Raw genomic sequence first — 14,750 nt, forward strand, 5'->3', positions numbered from 1 at the left:
CCGGCGTCACGCCGCTCCTCTCTGCTCTAAGCCCCCCCTCCAACAGCTCCTCGCAGCTCAAGACTGAGACACTTCAACATGTTCACCTGCATCTTCCTCACAGCTCAGTCTTATGTGCGGCAATATCACTAATGGTGTCCGTGAATGTATTTAAAAAACGTATTCGTTTTGAAAAAAACATTTTTTTAAAAAGCAGCAGATAAATGAGAGAACAATGAACATCGCTTCACTGCTACTCGATGTTTATTTCTGCCACTCGGGGGAGACATAGACCAATTTGTCTTAGGAAGTCTAGTCTACCTATCGCCTCACTTTAAGGGTGAAGACACAGTGACGGTTTCTACTTATTGACGAAAGCTCGTTGATTATGACAGGGCTTGTTCAGTGAAACTGAAAAAAATGAATTTATCAACATCTCAGCAACTCTCCAAAATCCTTTACGGCTTATCAACACTGCAGACAGTGCGGAAGCGAGGGACAATGAGTGCTCATTAACATAATGTATAACATCAGTATCAAATGGAAATCAGCCAGCATTTTGTTTCCCCCGGCAACCGAATCTAATGTTACACCAGAAGGTGAAAGAGGACCTTATCCAAATAAAAGCACCAATACAACAGTGTAGACTCGTTGGTCATACATTTGCATCTTGACTTAAAAGTTTTTTAAAAAACATCAGCCTCCAAATACACTTAATGTACCAAAAATATAAGTACTCACAGTGCAGAACAGCATAGAGGAGAATAATGTTCATTGGATCAATATTATTCATGCATTGATTTAATGTTGAAGGCTGTTCTACTGAGAGGCTCCTGAATTTCTCCTAAAAAATCTCTATAGTTGTATCTTAGGCTGTAATGATACATTGAAATGTATTTGATCATCATATTTTAATTGTTAATCAACAGAGTAACTAAAGTCACAAGATGAATACACTGGAATATAAACTATCATATTAGCTTCTGACTGATAGCAGAGTATGGTTCAGCAGACACTGTAATACAATCGACACAAAAAAGTCCCATGGAATACAGTAGCCTAGTTGAGTACATGTACTTTCCACCATTAGCTGTTTTATGTCATTAGTAAAATTTTGTTTTTTGTAATGTTTTTTTGCTTTACAGTCTTCATATAATATAAAGGATTCCATGTTAGGAAGTGGCATCAAGGCGGTAAAATATCAACCCCTAAAAGTGCAAATGCTTCTTTAAAATTCTGACATACTGCGTTTGTGTGAGTGGGTGCGTGCGTGTGTATTTGTAATTGCTGGTGAATTTGGATGACATGGTTTGGCTTGTAAATATGCAGATTAATGAACTGAAATTTGAGTTAAGAGAGAAAATCCAGTTGACTGCAGCACATTTTGTTGTACTGTTCACGCCATGTCTCCCAGATGGTACAGCTACTACCTGGACCTTCGGATGTTTGAATGAATAAAACAGTCTGACTTCAACAGTTTGGGAACTGCATTCTCCTGTTTCAACATTCCCCTGTGCACAGAGCCAGATCCATGAAGAAAAGCTCTTTCCAGACTGATGTGGAAGAACTTGACTGTTCTGATCAGACGCCAGACCTTAACCCCCCTCTAACCATCTTTGGTCGGACACAGAGGCTCAGTCTTATCACCCGTCAGATGCGGTACTGAGAGCTCATGTTTTTTGTGTTTTAATATTCTGCCACTTAAAAGTACCTTTGTTTCAAGGCAGTGACTGAGAGATTTGCTTAATGTGAAAAACAGAGATGAAACACCGCAAAATAGTACATGTATGTACGGTATTTTTACAGGGATTTTGCTGAAGGAAGTCCATGTCACTCGCTCCATATGGTCCTAACGCTTCATTACCACTCTCTGACAACGTGTATATTATCAGTGCCAAATGTGTGATGTATTTATTAATTCCAGTGATATTCTCAATTTTTGACAAAAAAATGATTTGAGGACAATTCAAGCATAAGAGCCTCTCATATGAAAAGTCTGAATGCATTTACATGCAGCTGGTGTTACTTTTAACACCACAGAAAACAAGCGTGAAAGCCATGACAGTTGAGTGTGTAACAGCAGTTTTAATGTTCAACAGTAGTATCAGGAGGACTTCATGAGCCAAACAACAGTTCAGATATATAAAAGTCAACCTCTCCATGCCACCTACAGGCCACTCCTTCAATTAAAATCCAGTCAAACTGCATGCTGACTATGAATCAAAGCTGTGGCCTGTTTTCACTCCCAACATTCCTGAGAGCAGATAGCCTCCTCCCCACTTCACGCTCCAGCCCATCCCATGAAAGAGCCATCCTCCCATCTCCACAGCTGTTCACAAAGCCGGGGGGGGGGGGGGGGGGGGGGGGGGGGCACAAGGAGGGCCTGCATGTTCCTGTAGTGTGGGAAAACATGTCTGATAACCTCTAGCAGTAGGCTACCATGCACCAGGTGTGACAGGTGTCCATCCCTGGACTGTGACAGATCTTAGAAAGGAATTAACTTTTGTCACAAATTTTTTGTAAGAGTCATAATGGAAACACTGTGCACCGCCTGAATGGTTCGATATTTTCGGCTGTCAAAACTATTGCCTCTTTATTCTCAGAATTCTTATCAAGTTTAACTTCACTTAGCTTGGTAGACATGCGCTTTCAGAGTATGCAATGAGTGTAAAAGCTTCTGCAGCCATTGAAATGTTCTCAAGAAACTCAAGTCTTTCCTCTCAACTCTTTGTGCATTGAACTAAAACTCCTAGCCAGTCCTCAGAGCAGCCCTCTGCACTCACACTGAGTAATACTGAGTCAGCACAGGAACAGCCAAGGTGCACAAGACAGCAGTGAGTACACTGACAAAGCTTAGCACCAATGACAAGCTCCCTCTCTCAGCTTTTCACTCACTACCTCTTTCAGCCAGAAACTGTCACCTTCTCTCCCCCCTCCTTCCATCTCTCCGTCTCACTCCAACTCATTTGGCCATTCCCTCTGTGTGCACCGCTTAAACAAATTACACACTATCTTTGTCTCTGCAGACCATGCCTGCAGAGCCTGCCGTGTCAGTGTGTGGACGCCTCTGGGACATAGAGCTTTAAAATGAGGAAGGAGAGCAGGCTGATTCGCTGGATCTGGTGGATTGTAATTGTGACAGCTTTGTTCTTGATGGGCTTCATTATCGGTAAGAAACAGAAGAAAAAAAAACTGATACTGACTGAATGCTCTGTTTGTTTGTATTGGAAAGCAACTGTTAGAACAATGAAATGAAGAATGAGTAATCTTAACAAATAACTTTCTGATTACTTGGATGAGAGTCACTGAAATGGTATTGATGAATTCAAAATACATGGGGATAAAAGGATACAAAAAGTTAATTGTTTAACTATGTCTATATCTCTTTTTTTTTTGGAATTTCCCCACTGGGGAAAGTATTTTTCTATTCTATTCTATTCTCTATATCTCGACATAGATATAGATATCTATAAATACATACATAAAAACAACGTATGAGCAATAGGAGGGCTGTTTAGCATCAGTGTGAGCTGTGGTTTGTCATCAACATGACATATTTCACGTCTTTGTGCTCGGAGCAGGTTAACACTCACCGTCCAAAACCACAGGTTTCTTGAAAATATAGTAGTGACGACCAATTGCTGAGAGCCAGCCCACCGGGGCAGTGAATGTGTCATTGAGTAGAGCGGACTCTTTATTATGTACAATCCTCCCTGCTGTGTGTAACACTGGTATTACAATCATCTTTCTTGAAAATAGTCATTTTTAAACTAATAATAAAGTAATTTATCTCCAGATAATGACCGTCAAGAGAACCGATGATGTTGTTAACACACTTACCGTTTGCTTTTACTCTCTGTGTGTGTTTGCTGCAGGCTGGTTTGCAAAGCCAACACAAACAAACACTAAAGATGACAAAGCCTCCAGCAAGTATTTGAGGGAGTTTCTGGATGATATGCAGGCTGACCAGATCAGAGAACATCTCAGGTAATGATTACCAACAAACCGAATGGGGTCTGTCCAGTATTGCCTGTTATCTAAAGCAATTTGTGGTATGTGGTAGACATCTGGGGGGAGGGGGGTCCTTATATCCATGCATCTTCATCTCCACCATCTTTCGCACCAGACTGATGTCTCAGACTAAAAAACTATGGCGATGCTCATATTTTTAACAGGTTAAAGTTGTCCCGTGTACAACAATTCCAGACAGGATGATAAAATACTGACCCAGCTGTAAAGTCAGAAACCTCAAACATTGTTCTTAACAGCTAACATTTATTCTGTAGTTGCAATCCAAAAGTGTACAAAGACACCAAATGTATTGTTTGATGGCATTTTAGCCATAAAAGCATCTTATAATATATTGTGTGTTTTAGTGAGGAGCAAAAATATACTGATTCTTATCACCCATTGATAATAATAACAGGCAAAATGTGGATCAAGCTATGTAAAAGCAAATCTGAGTATCAAGAAACAGCTAACTGAATAGCCTTACTTCATTCTCTGAGTCCTCTTTGGCCACAAGAGCGTCACAGCATAATGTCGACATCTACTTCACAGGAAATTTACCCGCCTCCCCCACCTGGCTGGCACAGAGCAGAACCTGAAATATGCAGAGCAGATCAAGAAAGAGTGGCAGGAGTTTGGATTAGACTCGGTGGAGATGGTGCCCTATGACGTTCTGTTGTCCTATCCCAACGAGTCACAGCCAAACTACATCTCAATAGTTGATCAGCTCGGCAGTGAGGTACAGTACATGCCTGCAGAGAAGATGTGCACAAAAAAGTACATGCATGGACATTAAAAAAGAAAAACACAAAGTAAAAAAACAACTAAATCCCATTGAAGATAAGTATAACATGTCTTGTTTGTCTCTGAGGCTGTATTGTGTTTATTATGACCATTTGCATGTCTTGTGTTCATATTCACTGACTGATTTGAAAGTATTTCTAGTGCGAGACATTTTGCGTCACTAACCTAATTTACCATTTTAAGCATTTAGAGAAAAAATACTCCATTCTCCGCACTTATATTCTTTATGACTACAGTTTTAAAGCAGGCCAATTTCCTTGCACACTTGAACAATAACATTAATTTAGTACAAATCTCTGATCACCTCCTTTGGTGTTTGCAAAGTTGCCAAAGTTGCAGCATGCGTGCAGAAATCACAGTTACAAACCACTCCAGGTCCTCCTCCCAACACCCTCCTGCAAGCCTTTGCTCATGTCCAAAGTCCCTTTATGGTCTCGTTGTGAGATATATAAGTGTCTTATGACAAGAGATAATGATACTCCACAGAGGCAACAAGGAACAGGGTTTACGGTTTTAGTATGCTGTGATGCATTGAGGGACTTGTAGACAGTCAGAATTTACATTTGACCTAATTCAAAAATCCATTTCTGCTGATAACTGTTCAGCTAAAATAACATGTCCACACCTGATGACAACATTCGGCTGGCAGACTAGAATCACCTGGTGTCTGCAAATCATTCACAGAACATGTTTTGGTATATAAAATGCACAGAAAGAGGAGTCTTTAGGTCCTTATTACAGGTAAATCTACCATTTAAATTCTGTAATTAGTCATTCAAAGTTCCAGCCGGCTATCGTGTCTTAATGTTACAAAAAGGTATGTAACATTATCAGTGCAGTGCTGACAGTGTGACTTTTTTACTGTTATCAGATTACTGTTAATCATTGCACAAGGATGCTTGCATATTCAATAAAAGAAGGCACAAAGCAATTTTATTTCAGATGAGGCCAAATTGCAAAAATCATACATTAAAAACACTGAGAACACAATGACACATTGATCTAGGAACCCACGAAAGATTTGAACAAAAAAGCTCAAAAGCAACAATAAACTCAGTGTTGAACGCAGACAACCTGACAACTGAAAGGAGAGGACGTTGTACTATAAATAAATCCAAAACTGATTAACTAACTGATCACAAGTGATACAGAAAATTGTCAGGAGGCTGAAAAACAAACCAGGAAGCACGAGGAGAGCCAATTTTAGAACGAAACAGACTATAAAAAAAAAACATGACAGCAGCAGTTTTTTTCCCCTCAATGGATTAATTTGATGAATTGATTGATGATTTCATTCATGAAACTTGCAACAATAGTCAGAGATGCCCATTTCAGCTACTGGACAAGAATGAACTAAATCGGAATAAGGAAAAACTAAAGAGAAGGCAGCAACAGAGATTCTGAGCAGGATTTCTCAACATGTTTTATGTCAATTGGCTGAAAATCTTTGAGTTTGATCTATGGAAGTAAAGTGTTTAAGTAAGAAATCATCAGATAAGTTGAGTGGAGTAAGATGCGTAGACATCATTAAGAGGCCATTTTCACCAGTAGCTTTAGAGGGCAGGCAGACATCAGATTCTTTTAACATAGAGCAGAAAGGTTATCTTATTACAAGAAATCTAATTATTGTGGTCTCATGCTGTCTTTGCTCGTCAGGTTTTTAACACTTCTTTGGCAGAGCCTGTTCCACAGGGCTATGAAGACATTTCCAACATTGTGCCTCCATACAGTGCTTACTCTGCCAAAGGACAGCCTGAGGTACACCACACACACACACACACACACACACACACGATCCTGAAACAACAAGCAAAAACCCAGAATGTCCCCTTTTTCTCTCTCTGTCAAGGGGGATTTGGTGTATGTGAACTACGGCCGTACAGAAGACTTCTTGCAGTTACAGAGGGAGATGGGAATCAACGCGACCGGGAAGATCGTCATTGTCAGATATGGGAAAATATTCAGAGGCAATAAGGTAAGAATAGGTCTTCTCTGAGCCCTAAATGCTTACAGAACACTGTGATGTCTCGGAATGTTTTATATTTCTTTACATTTAATACAATGTAGTACTTTAAGGATTATTTGTCATTATGAAATAATAGCCGTCCATCTGTCCTTCAGGTGAAGAACGCCATGTTGGCTGGAGCGAAGGGGATCATTATGTTCTCAGACCCAGCAGATTACTGGGCTGCTGGAGTCCAGGTAGGTGTTTAAGAAGCAAAACTTTCATTATGTTTCATTGTTTAACCGCTGACATATCATGACGGGAAAGAACAGATATTTGAGATTTTAACATACAGTGTCTAAATGTGTGTTTGTGTACAGCCCTACCCCGATGGCTGGAACCTGCCTGGTGGAGGAGCTCAGAGAGGAAATGTTCTCAGCCTGAATGGAGCCGGAGACCCACTCACACCAGGGTATCCTGCTAAAGGTGTGTTAGTATTTTTTCTGGAGCCCATATAACTGTATATGCAGTGAGTTCTTAGATACGGACATACAGTATCTACTCTTTTACAGAATACACCTATAGATCCAACTTGGAGGATGGAGTGGGACTTCCCAATATCCCAGTGCATCCGATCGGCTTCCATGATGCAATTCACCTTCTGAAGTACAACTTGTGTGACACACATTCTTTATAATGTCAATGTGGCACAAGTTCATGCAGATCCTCTTTTAATACCCCTTTTAGTTCATTGTAGGGCAAGAAAGGAAAACCTTAATTGCGGCTCTAAATGACAAAGGTCGTTTGTATTATTTACTTTGTATGTGAATTGGTCACCATTTAACAGGAATATGGGAGGACAGATCCCACCCAACAACTGGAAAGGAGCTCTGAATGTCTCCTACAGAATTGGCCCAGGCTTTGCAGAAGACTACAAGACCCAGTAAGTGCACTTCTAACGCTGTCATCATATGCAGTGTTCAAGTGCTACTTATGTCCTCTTCACCTTGTTATAATGTGACTCTCCCTCCTCCATCTTGCTTCAAAATAGTCCTCTTCCCTCTTTTGTTCACAGTCCCTCCTTTGCTATTTCCTTTGCTCGTTTTCACTCGTTTTAGTGCTTGAAGTGTCTCCCCCCTTCTGTTGCTCTTCAGATAAAATGACCCTGCAGTGGCAAGCAGCCAACTGAAGTACAATGGGGTCTCTTGTGCCTCCTGTTTGTGACACACATTCATACAGATTCACAGTGCACAAATATGTCATGTTAGACACCATTCGGAGGAGCAAAAACAGAGGTTATCCTTTGTGCTTTTGAATGAAGAATAACTGTCTTTGCATTTTCTGGAGCAGACATTCTGACTAGTTTCCTTGCACACCCTCTTACTTTTCCTCTTTGTTGGTCAATCTGCATCTGCCAAAGCATCAAATATCACACCAGTTATTCAACATTAAACTTATGTCTGGTGATGTGTTTCTATATGTCTTTGCCTATATCTTTCTCTCATTTAACCCTCTGTCTATGGCAGGAAGGTGCGCATGAACATCCACACGAACAACAAGGTAACCAGGATCTACAACGTCATTGGGAGGATCAGAGGATCTCTGGAGCCAGGTATTTACAAGTAACAACAACACTACAGGCACGGTAGGGGTACTGCCTGACGTCTTGAACTATCTGAAATTAGAAAACAGATTATCTCAGTCTCTCAGTCTCTGAATCCTCATTAAACTCGTGCTTCTGCTGGGTCTGTGTAGACAGATATGTGATCCTGGGTGGGCACCGCGACGCTTGGGTGTTTGGAGGAATCGATCCAATGACTGGAGCTGCAGCGGTCCATGAAACTGTGAGGACTGCTGGCAGGCTGCTTGGAAAAGGTGCAATTCTGCAAGTGAGAGAAAAAAGGAATAGTGATGTCAGTGCTCAGTTACTCATTGTGTGTGTGTGTGTGTGTGTGTGTGTGTGTGTGTGTGTGTGTGTGTGTGTGTGTGTGTATAGGCTGGAGGCCGAGGAGAACTATTATATTTGCCAGCTGGGATGCAGAAGAGTTCGGACTGCTGGGATCTACAGAATGGGCAGAGGTATCACACGTAATAGACACACACACACGCACGTACGTACGCACACACACACGTATTAAACATCTGTCATCTCTTTCAACAGGACAATGCCAGGCTGCTGCAGGAGCGAGCTGTTGCGTACATCAATGCAGACTCTGCCATAGAAGGTGAGTATCAGTGTGTTTGTGTCTGTGGTTCAATATGATATTAATTATGATATTAGTTACAATCACCAGAGTTGGTCTTAATTTGGGTATGTGTGTCTGTGTGTCTTTAAACATCAGGTATGTACACTCTGAGGGTTGACTGCACTCCATCACTGCACACTCTGGTGTACGACCTCACCAAGCAGGTGAGCAAGTTTAAACACACAGCACGTCTGAAATGGTCTGAAGCTGATACGTGATTAACTTTGGCCTCTAAGGTTCCCTAATACCCTGTATTTTTGTCCCTTTCTCTGTGTTTTTTGTTTAGATAGTCAGTCCAGAAGACGGAGAGGAGGGAATTTCATTGTATGAGAGTTGGCATAAGAGGGATAACTGGACCGATGACCGTAACGCACCCAGGTAGAAAGCCTCATAGTTATAAACTACAACAAAAATACAGTGATGAGCAAATGAGGTAGGAGAGGACAGCGCATCATGCCGCTGAAATGAGTCTTGAGGTATCTAGAGCCGAGGATTGCAAATTCATCATCACGACAGTTAAAAAATGTGACCGTATGAACACTAAATGTACAGCAGCAAATTTCAGGTTTAAAGTCAATAAACACGATTCCTCACAATGACAAAACAAAAATAATATTTTGAATTTTGCAGTTGTATTCGAAACAAAAGCCTGAAATATGTACACCAATTAGATATTTGTTTATATGTAAGTGCTAAGACCCTTCAGGCTTACTGTGAGCCTTTTAGACAGAAATTACTTCTTTCAGACTACTGGGATAGGCTCCAGCCTCCCCCCCAAGACCCGACCAACGGATTCAGCGGGTATAGAAAATGGATGGATGACTTCTTTCAGTCAATCAACTGCAAATGCTCTAGTGATGTGCTACTTCCAATTAGTTAAACAAGGAAGAGACTTTGTATGTAAATTGATTTGGAAAAACTGAAATGTATGAGTGTGAAACAAACAATGACAAAAAATTGTGAAAACTAGAAACATTTCCAGCAACACTTTTAACAAACTATTGGCTTTTCCCATCTCATCTTCAGGTGGCCACATGTTGGGTTCACAACAAGCTTTGAATTTAACTTTTTTTTTTGCAGTTTTTATATAATCATTTAAAAAAAAAAATCAAGAAATGAACTACAAAAAAGTCCCTGAATCAATCTGTCCTTCACTCTGCTGTGTTGTAGAATCAGCAAACTGGGGTCAGGCAGCGATTTTGAGGCCTACTTTATCCGTTTGGGAATTGCTGCAGGCAGAGCAAGATACACCAAGAACAAGGTAAGATGTCATATTTTTAAATGAATCCGCATAAATATTGCTCATTTTAATTCATGTTGGGATTTGATCTGTGTAAATGTGAACATCAAATTGTACTCTGCTAAAGTGTGGAACCAATGCGCTTGTCTCAGGACATGTTACTTGCTTCATAGATTTTTTTTTTTAAATTGCACCATAACTTGTGTCTTCTCTTCAGGATTGGGTTCAAGTAATAGTAAAAGATATGAAAAGGTTATTTGCATCAGTGAAATGTTGTGTTTTGTGTGTGTGTGTGTGTGTGTGCGTGTGTGTGTGTGTGTGTGTGTGTGTCTGCAGAGAACAGAGCGATACAGCAGCTATCCGGTCTATCACAGTGTGTATGAAACCTACGAGATCGTGGAGAAGTTTTACGATCCCTCCTTTAGGAGGCTGCAGGCGGTGGCTCAGGTGAGAGGCGGGCTTATCTTCCTATTGGCTGATTCCCAGCTGCTCCCTCTTGATGCTAACGAGTATGCAGGCTCCCTGAGGAAGTACGCACAGAGCATTGCACAGCTGGCACAGAGGAACCCGGAGCAGATGGAGACGTACAAGGTTTCGTTTGGTGAGTTCATATTCACCATCACTAATCTGTACCATTCAAAGTATTACTAGTACAGTAGAATGCATTTATTTTGATCATGTAATATTAAACATGTGGATGTTTTCATGTTAGTTACTTATTTTTCTTTCTCTTTTTTTTAGATTCTCTGTTTTCTGCAGTGCAGAACTTCACTGTTGCAGCCAGGGACTTCCATGAGTGTCTGCTGACCCTCAACAGAGAAGAGTCAGTGTTCACTTTTTATATTTACCATATGGCTCGACAAATTCAGAAATGCTCTAATCTATATAATCCTTGAAACATGGGATCAGTCTGGACATGTGGTCCAAGGCAGTTAGAGATGTAGTGACATTTGGTGTGTCCACCTCAGTCCTCTGCAGGTCCGGATCATGAATGATCAGCTCATGTACCTCGAGAGAGCCTTTACTGACCCTCTTGGCTTACCTGGAAGACCCTTTTACAGGTTAGTCTCACATAAACACACGCTTGTGCACCATCTTCCTATTCTTTACTCACTTCCACACAAATCTAAAACAACCAGGGAGACACTTGAGTGCCGTGAGTGTGAGTAAAAGAATGTGGGTACTAGATGAGCTGTCATGGTCGGTAAAACTAAACCAAACATCACCGGATTGATGTTCGTTTATAAGTAACATTTTCCTAATTAGGTCTGACGCTGTCTTGACAGAACTTTGATGCATCATCTCACTCGGCTTTGAAGGTTGCTTGTCCAGCCCATTATTTCCATTACTTCTCCCACCCGCTTTTCCTAAGCAGAGCTCTGTTTTATCAGTGGACTTGTTGAGATGGGCTTCTGTGGCATATGAGGAGTGAAGATAAAAAGACTGATTCTGAGTGAAACACTACTAAGTATTTGCGTATACTTCGGAGGGAAATTAGTCTTCAGAACCGTGTTCTGTTGTCCTTGTTGTTAAATGTGGTAACACTGCCACAGTGTATCTATGCCTTGATGATTTTTCTCTTCCCATACAGCACAGTCTTTTCATTATATAACAAATTTGAGGTTTCTGTATCGAGCCAATTTCCTCGTCCATTTACCAGTTTTCAATTGGCAGCATTTTAAAGTTTCATGAATATTTTTAAGTGTTATTGAAAGGCTCCAGGATGGTTGTATAGCTCTAACTTGGACAGATACGTTTGACTAACTTCACACTTAACACAGTGTTGGAAAGTATTTTCACTTGGTAGTTCTTGCACTCGTACAACTTCTGTCATGACACTTTCTTCTTGTAATCCACCACATCTCAGAGGGAAAATATTCTACTTTGTTTTCACTTCAACAATCTGACTGTGAAAGTTGAAACTTACTTTTTAAATAAAGATTTTTTTTCCCAGCACTTTAGTGATTTATCAGGTTCATTGGCCTAAAAATTCCCGGATCAGTCATGAACTGATTTTTGCATAGAAGCAATGCATTCACCCATGCATACAGTACATGCTGGCTCTGAATCTATGGCGCTCGCTTAGAAAAATGCTAAATTAAATCAGCTGACCACTCGAGAAATCCATCGTTTTTTCTCCCGTGCGCCCTGAGCATGCTTTCCACATTAACACACAAATGTGCTGTCTCAAATATCTTCAGCAGATTCCTCAACTACTCACAACTCCACCCTCCTCTGTTCCAGACACGTCATTTTCGCTCCCAGCAGCCATAACAAATATGCAGGGGAGTCTTTTCCTGGGATCTACGATGCATTGTTTGACATTGAGAACTCGGCTGACCCAGAGAAGGCCTGGCAGGAAGTCAAGCGACAAATCAGCATTGCAGCATTCACCGTCCATGCAGCCGCCATGACCCTGACACCACCGGCATGAATAACAGTCTTAAGCAATGTGAAGTTGTGATTTTGTCTAGTGTGAGGATGTGATGAAACGGGAGCTACTAACTTCAACACTCGTACATACAGAGCTGACACTGGATCTTATCTGGTCCTTTTTCCAGACTTTAGTAAGCACTATGACTGACCACATCACATCTCAAGAAATCTGTTACGTGGCTACAATGAAAGGTTTTTCTGTTGGGGCTTTGGAAGAACTTTTTTGGCGACAATGTACCCCAATCAAATCATTTCACCTTTTTACGTGTGTGCAGATGAGCAGCCATGTAGTGGGTGGAGAAAAAATGTAAAATGTGAGAGAAATGTAACTGATTTTCATTCAAATATTTTCTGATGAATTATTTCACATAGTTTGTGCTCACCAAATATGATAAAGCTCTACACAATGTGTAGTTGTTTTTTTTTTCCCCCTGTGGATATACAAACATTTCAGTTTTACGGGGTATGTTTTTTAAGTCGCAAAGAAAAAAATCAAGCTTTCAATATTGCTAAATGTTTGTGTTCTAACCTCCCAGGATCTCATCTGGCAAGAAGACCAGGCTGTCCACAGCATGTTTTATAACAATCATAAATGTCTGTGATAAAAGCTTCAAGCAGACTTCAACAGCTTCCTCTACCTTGGGTAGAGGAAAGAAAAGGTTTGAGTTCATAGGGCATCCTGGAACACGGGGAATTCATATTTCTTTGCTTTTATTACCACAAGGGGGCGCCAAAGTTATAACTTTTCATAGACAGAGGGACACTTCCTATTGGTTTTACTGCAGTCCAGTCAAATTATATATATATAAAGTAACACATTTGTCACAATACCTTTACAGTCTGTAGAACACAAAAATTGATGAAGAAATGTGTTCACTCACCCCCCATAAACTGATATCTCATTCAAAATCATTCATCTTTCGAGCACCACATGTATGCTCAGCAGGAAGGATCACAGTCTGGGTTAATGAACATACTATGATGGTGTGTATTTAGGAGTGAGAGGAAATTCCTGCTGTCATGACCGCATGCCTAGTGTAGCACTGCTGGCCTCAACACAGCTGAGCTCAGGCAAGAAGTTCTCGGCATAGCTGGAAAAATTACCCTGGCTGTCTGGTCTGGTGTCATTCATATTTAAAAGACATTCATTCCCTAGAGACTGAGAAGAGCAGAAAAATACACAATGATGGAAATATTTAAGACATACTTTTTGAGAAGGCACAATGGCAAAGAGAGGAGGCCATTTCAAAAGGCTGCAAAATAAAACATCCTAGTTTTACATGAATAACACGTGAAAAATGACACCATTTGGAAAAAAAAAAGAATTAGTTGAATTCCTTCTTTCTTGAGTTCAAAATTCAGAATTCAGGAATAAATAGTGTATGTGTTGTCTGTACAGTAACAATAGTATCACCAAACATTATCACCATTATCTCGGTTTGACTACTTCCCGCGTGACCGAGTTATTTTTCCTCAACAGGACATCGCCTCTGCAGCCTCGTTATAACACAAAGGAGTCTCAGTCTGATTCAGTACTTTTATGCTGCAGACAAACGCGGCACACGTGTGAGAGAGCACATCCAAAACAAGTTCTCCAGAAATTAATGTCGACTTAGCGTGCCAACACAATAATGAATAATGCAATCTGCTTCGTGTGCTCTTACTGTTCTTGGAAAACAGGAACTCCTGGGAGATGTTTGCAGAATTTGCTGGTTCAGAGTAAGTCTGTTGAAGGGCCAGAGAGTCTAAGAGAGTCAGTTAAAAAAAAACAAACATGCAGATTGTATTTTACAGACAACTACTTGTTTCCACTAATATCTAAATTGTAAACCTTACATTTTGGCCCCGTCATGTTTCTCTTTGCCTCCACAGTGACTTGAATATGATTAAGTGCTTATTTTAGTAACTGGGACGTCATTTCTCCTTGCACTGCTAAAACAAAACAACAACAACAAAAAACGCAGATATAAAATAAGTGACAAATTACTAACCTCTGCTACTCCGGTGGTTTCGGAGCTTGAATAACATAACTCCTCCCCAAACTTATTTTCTGAAGTCTTCAACTTTGGCTTACACTGGTGCTGGTGCCTTC

General features: G+C 40.6%; 1 protein-coding gene across 1 annotated transcript; it reads left to right on the forward strand.

Moving 5' to 3' along the window:
* The first annotated feature begins 2,963 nt into the window (after positions 1-2,963).
* On the forward strand, positions 2,964-13,067 carry naalad2 (N-acetylated alpha-linked acidic dipeptidase 2). Its single transcript, XM_075474438.1, has 20 exons — positions 2,964-3,148; positions 3,855-3,966; positions 4,540-4,726; positions 6,448-6,549; positions 6,641-6,766; positions 6,913-6,993; positions 7,117-7,222; positions 7,309-7,402; positions 7,584-7,679; positions 8,263-8,348; positions 8,492-8,611; positions 8,733-8,815; positions 8,898-8,961; positions 9,079-9,146; positions 9,269-9,360; positions 10,153-10,243; positions 10,559-10,823; positions 10,964-11,045; positions 11,191-11,283; positions 12,467-13,067. The coding sequence occupies exons 1-20, from the start codon at positions 3,067-3,069 to the stop codon at positions 12,654-12,656; spliced, it is 2,220 nt and encodes a 739-aa protein (XP_075330553.1). The 5' UTR covers positions 2,964-3,066; the 3' UTR covers positions 12,657-13,067.
* The last annotated feature ends 1,683 nt before the right edge of the window (positions 13,068-14,750 follow it).

This window comes from Odontesthes bonariensis, chromosome 9 (assembly GCF_027942865.1).
Source record: "Odontesthes bonariensis isolate fOdoBon6 chromosome 9, fOdoBon6.hap1, whole genome shotgun sequence".
Lineage (NCBI taxonomy): Eukaryota > Metazoa > Chordata > Actinopteri > Atheriniformes > Atherinopsidae > Odontesthes > Odontesthes bonariensis.

What these genes read in the sequence shown, in the direction of transcription:
- naalad2 (XM_075474438.1), top strand. Translation starts at nt 3,067, where the DNA reads ATGAGGAAGGAGAGCAGGCTGATTCGCTGGATCTGGTGGATTGTAATT. An exon ending in TTGATCAGCTCGGCAGTGAG is followed by an intron (nt 4,727 to 6,447) that starts GTACAGTACATG and finishes TTTGCTCGTCAG; the next exon opens with GTTTTTAACACTTCTTTGGC. An exon ending in GATGCAATTCACCTTCTGAA is followed by an intron (nt 7,403 to 7,583) that starts GTACAACTTGTG and finishes ACCATTTAACAG; the next exon opens with GAATATGGGAGGACAGATCC.